Raw genomic sequence first — 5,049 nt, 5'->3', positions numbered from 1 at the left:
AACCTCACAGGTTATTTTTTCTTCTTCTTCTGCAAACTGTAAATTTAAAAAAAAAAAAGTATTTTCCCCCCATTTTTGTCTAATGTGACGTTGCCTCAATGAAAAGTCATTCGGAACAAAAATTTGTACATACCATATTTATCGGAAATTCGGACTTGTTTGCATTCGTCATTTCTGTCATACGGAGATTCAGATATATCGAAAATAACGAATATTTCCGAAAACAAATCGCACATGTCTACAAACTAATGCAACCAATAAGTTACAATATACAGTTTTGTTCTTAAGACATGGGTAGATGGCTCAATTTATCTGGATGAAACAGGAATCAGATATGTGGTGTGTGTTGTAAAACAAATAGTGGAGCCTCATTATCTATGAAAAGGGGGCAGAAAGTGGGCAGCTATTGTGCTGAGCACCTGTGAAAGAAAATGGCATTCAATAGCCTGTATGACACAGGCAGAGACAGCCAAAAGAATAAATGGTACATATAAATTTGTAGCTATAATTGTTGGTTGCTGACTTTCCCCACTGCCTGCTATTATTGCAATGTAGATTATTTTATTCTAGTAACAGCATCAAACAGTTCCCTGAGGAATTCTTGTTAAAGACTCCCAGATGTCTTAAAGGCGTACTATGTTGACTATACAGAGGATGGAGAATGTTTTCTCAGAGAAATCTACCTATTTGTTTCACTTTCAACAATTATCAAGAAAAACTTGTAGCTCCAATGCAGCCTGTGTTTAAGTGCTTAGTGACGTGTTTGAACATCACTTGGACACATAGGAGATATGCACAGCTGCAGCTGCTTCTAACTTAGGAAAATCTTGTCCAGTGCTGGCAAGAGTGCTATTCCATTGGGGCCACTTCACAGGATATCATTAAAATTCTGTCTGCAAATCTGCCTGGCTCCACGGACTATTAAAGTCAGAATCTGTTCACGTATCTGAAAGCAGCTGATACACCAAAATAGAAGTCACACCAAAATAGAAGTCACAGAGTTCATTATAATGACAATATGCTTTATAAGCATGTCTTAGAGACAGCAGGTCATCTTTTGTTGATATAAAGTACAAGAACATTTAAGGATATTAAAGGAGATACATTATTCCAGGACCTAAACTATAAAAGTTTTGGAAACAGTTTGGGCTCTTTTCACACACACAGTACCTCACAGTTGCCTCCTGAGAAGGCTATGTCATCAGTGCCTGCCAGGGAAAAAGTAATCCCTTTTCTAATGAGATCTTAGATTTTTAAAAAAGGATTACTACTTCCGGTTCCGGCGCCCAATGTGCTAGTCGTGTGCAACATCGCTCCGTCCTGTACAGTTATCGAGTGCACCGTTCGGCTCTCTCACATCGCTCTGCAACCACCGGAATCACACATAGTCATCCACATACATGGACAGGTTCGTTTCTCGTCCGAACCCGACGAGAAGGGCCATCCTACCTTCTTCCAGCGGCACCTCCGAGGCATCCAAGATGGCGGAGACGGCGGAGACAGACGACATGCTGACATCCCCTGACGACGCTGCTGAAGGTGAGCCCTCTCCCATTGCGTCTCTGCAGGCGGAACACCAGAACATAGCGGCAGCTGTTGCTGCCTATCTCAAGGCTGATATGAAGGCCATAGTGACGGAAGCGATACAGCAGCAGCTGGGCCCTTTGCAGCAAACAATAGAGTCCCATGGCCACCGCTTGCAGACGGCAGAGCAACGTGTGACCTAGAGGACTCGATACATGGCACACAGCGGTCACTCGAAAACTCTAATCATTCCATCCATCTCCTGATGGAAAAGGTAGACGATCTAGAGAATAGATCCAGGAGAAACAATCTGAGGGTCATCGGCCTGCCGGAAACGGTCCCCCCTGCAGACCTGGTCAGCTTTCCTCACCACAACACTATCCTTAGATCAGCTTAAGGCCATTATGCTATCCTTCCGATCCTCCAAATGGTACGATATAGCCAAACTAGACGGCTCCTTGGGAGCTTTAGATGTATTATAACATAACATCATTCCCAGCGATATCCTCCCGCCAGGTACTGCACTGCTGCACTGACTACTTGCAAACCAAGATGGTGGAGAACCAGCTCTCTTTCCTTGCTCTGCTCCTATGTCCGACGTTCCTCGACCCTTGTCATACAGTTTGTCCCATCTTCAATGTTGATCCACTGTTTTCTGGTGCACTCCTAAAATGGGCCTTTTCGAACCCTATGATGAAGCGATATGTGTTTGTCTATGTTTGTCCTCTTCTCTCTTTTTGTGAACTACCATTCAGTTAATGGTTTGTTAAATGGCGGCTATAATGACCTTGTGATGATGTCACAGTTGTTTATTTTCTTTATTGCCTGCATTACTCTGTAACCGTGTAAATCACCTGACCTTTACTATACTGTTTGTGTACAGGGTTACTATGTTGCCTTCTCATATGTACTTGCTTTGGAAAAACCCAATAAAAATTACATGCTCAAAAAAAAAAAAAAGGATTACTGTTATCACGTTCATTAAGAGAGAACTAAAGTCATACCTTTTTTTTGGCTTTAGTCCTCTTTTGAGTCAAAAGGAGTACATTTGCCAAGGTACTCCTGTGACCCAAAGTCAGCATCTAGTGGGCTACTGCCTGCTGGCAGTGCAGAGCCACGCTGCAGCCAGGAAAGATTCCAAAAATATTGTCAGGATACATGCCACTGCCTGATTGAAAGCTGGCTCTGCCTCTCTAGAGCCAGAACCTGCTGTGTCACACACTGAGTCTAAGTATTGAGAAGAGTACATTTTACTCTCCCAATATGTCTCCTTTAATTGGAGGGCTATAATAATCTCGTTATAGTTCTGTACCCATATTGGATGATTTGTGCCTGACACTTGCTATAAAAGGGAAGTATTTCCCTCAGGGAAAATACTTCTTGGCAGAGAAAAGTAGCAGCCACACCCTCAGCACAAGCATCCTAATGCAGAATTGTACTGCAAAGATGGGAATGTCTAAACCTGTTATGTTACATTACTGAAAGCACTGGGTCTTACACTGATGCCTAATAAATTGCACAGTCATATCCTGTAACAAGAAAGTAGAGGTAAAAAAAACAAAAAAAACAGGAGGTTGTTAGTGTAAAGTTCATCTCACTTTATATGTATTTCAGTGCCTTTAACCCCTTCATGACTGAGCTTGTTTTTGGTTTCTGTTCGTAAATGACTGACACACTTTTGACATTTTTGCTGTGTGATTCTTCCACGTCAGTAATATACTTTCTTACAAAGTGCACCCACACATATTATATATTGTTTTTTAGAGGACAGATAGGGCTATATATTTATATCACATATGTGTGTCTAACGCCTCACTTAGGACAAATACAAATTAAAAAAAGAGGAAAAAACGTAAAAAAAACCTTTTTTTCCCAGTTTTGATTTGTAGTATTTTTTTTTAACAAAACCAGCACAGCTAAAAAAAAATGCAATACATACATTCATTTATTTGTCCCTTATTTTTAATTTTTTTACACTTTTCACTATTTTTTTAAATTTATTTACACTTTTCACTTTTTTTATACTGACAAATTTTATTTATTTAATTATATCAGGCAGTCATTGTGAATTAATCTCACTATTACTGCTTGATAAATTAATAAAATTTTTTTATTATCAGGCTGCTTCAAACTTCAGAACAGCCGATAATAAGTTAGTGACACTGATCCTGCAGCAGTTCAGGATTCAGCTGTCAGTGAATGTTTCAGAAAACTTAAACATTCTACTTTCAAGAATAGATACATTATGTGTCTAATACATAACATTTTGTATCTATTCTTGAAAGTCAAAAGATAAAAAAAAAAAAAGCCAGTATAGCTTGAGAGAGATATCTCTCGATCTATACGAGCTGTCAGAATGCCGGCAAAAGCCGACATGTGTGTCTGCTTTGCTGTGACTCTCAGACACCCGATATTAAGGTATCGGGTGTCTGAAAAAGGTTAACCCTTTCAGTAATGGATCTCTAGATAGTTAGACATCTATTACTGAAAGGTAACCGCTGATTCTCAGCGGTTAGCAGCCTTCTAGTGCAGCAAATAACTCCTCACGTACAGTGTACGTGACGAGTCATTTGGTCCCTTTGTGGCTGGACGTACAGTGTACGTCTCCCGTCACGAAGGGGTTAATAGGGCTTTAAATGTAAGTGTGGAACAAATACAGTCAGTCAGCTTAAAAATGATATTAAAAAGAAGCTTCTGGCTGGTTGAGGTATCCTAAATTACTTATATGCTGGTTGTGAGAAATTGGGAATACAGTGGTAATCCCTGGCACAGTTTGATATTGTAGATGATATAACTTCATGAATGTCTGAGTGCACTGCAGCTTTATAAACCAACAAGACATTTATTCGTTTCTGCAGCCTGGCAACTGTCATTTAAAAGGCTTAGGTTATTTATTTTGGGAGTCTTGAAACTCCAGAAGTAGCAGTTTAAATTATCAGGGAAAATGTACATGCATTGGCACTTGAGACTTCCTTAGTTTATTGAAAAAGATTTGCTAATATCATTGTTAAAGCCCAAGTGTACTCATGCATCATCCTGAAAAAGGAAGTGGAATACAGCATGCTGTGATGTAAAACCAGTCACCCTGTCTTGAAGAAATTAAGATTTTTAGATTCATCTCAATTTTCGAAAAGTGCCTCTTTATTATCTTAAAGCAAAAGTCCTCAAAATACATGAAGGGTTATACAGCTAAAGGCTCACTAGAAGGAATATTTTTATATATCATGTTTGGATGAGACACAGAATTTACCAGATTTTGTTTTCTTCTAAAAGTGGTAGCTGTTACCATTGTGAATGGTAGACAATAACAGCAGGCCCCAGCAGGCATGTGACGTCACCCATCACACGTGCCCCGCCTCCAGGATGTGTTTATTTTATTTTCATACTCCCAACTTCATCACCATGCTTTCTAACTTTGGACAACAAAACTCAAAGCATGTCATAAGAGACTTGGCTTGGTGTTGCTACAATGTTAGCCTGTGACTGTGCAGCTGTATGAAAAATGGCTTCCATTCTCTTCTACAG

General features: G+C 39.8%; 1 protein-coding gene across 1 annotated transcript in view; it reads right to left on the bottom strand.

Annotated features, from left to right (window-relative positions):
* Positions 1–236, bottom strand: part of LOC108802105 (protein Jade-2-like) — a 90,217-nt gene extending 89,981 nt beyond the window's left edge. Inside the window, exon 1 of the mRNA XM_018573992.1 lies at positions 134–236. Within this exon, the coding sequence (XP_018429494.1) occupies positions 134–236 (103 nt within the window). The remainder of the gene's footprint in view (positions 1–133) is intronic.
* Positions 237–5,049: the final 4,813 nt, after the last annotated feature.

Source organism: Nanorana parkeri, unplaced genomic scaffold, assembly GCF_000935625.1.
Source record: "Nanorana parkeri isolate BGI_ZX_2015 unplaced genomic scaffold, ASM93562v1 scaffold2662, whole genome shotgun sequence".
NCBI classification, from domain to species: domain Eukaryota; kingdom Metazoa; phylum Chordata; class Amphibia; order Anura; family Dicroglossidae; genus Nanorana; species Nanorana parkeri.
Note: the sequence above shows the minus strand (reverse complement) of the source record. Positions and strands in the feature narration are given on the sequence as shown.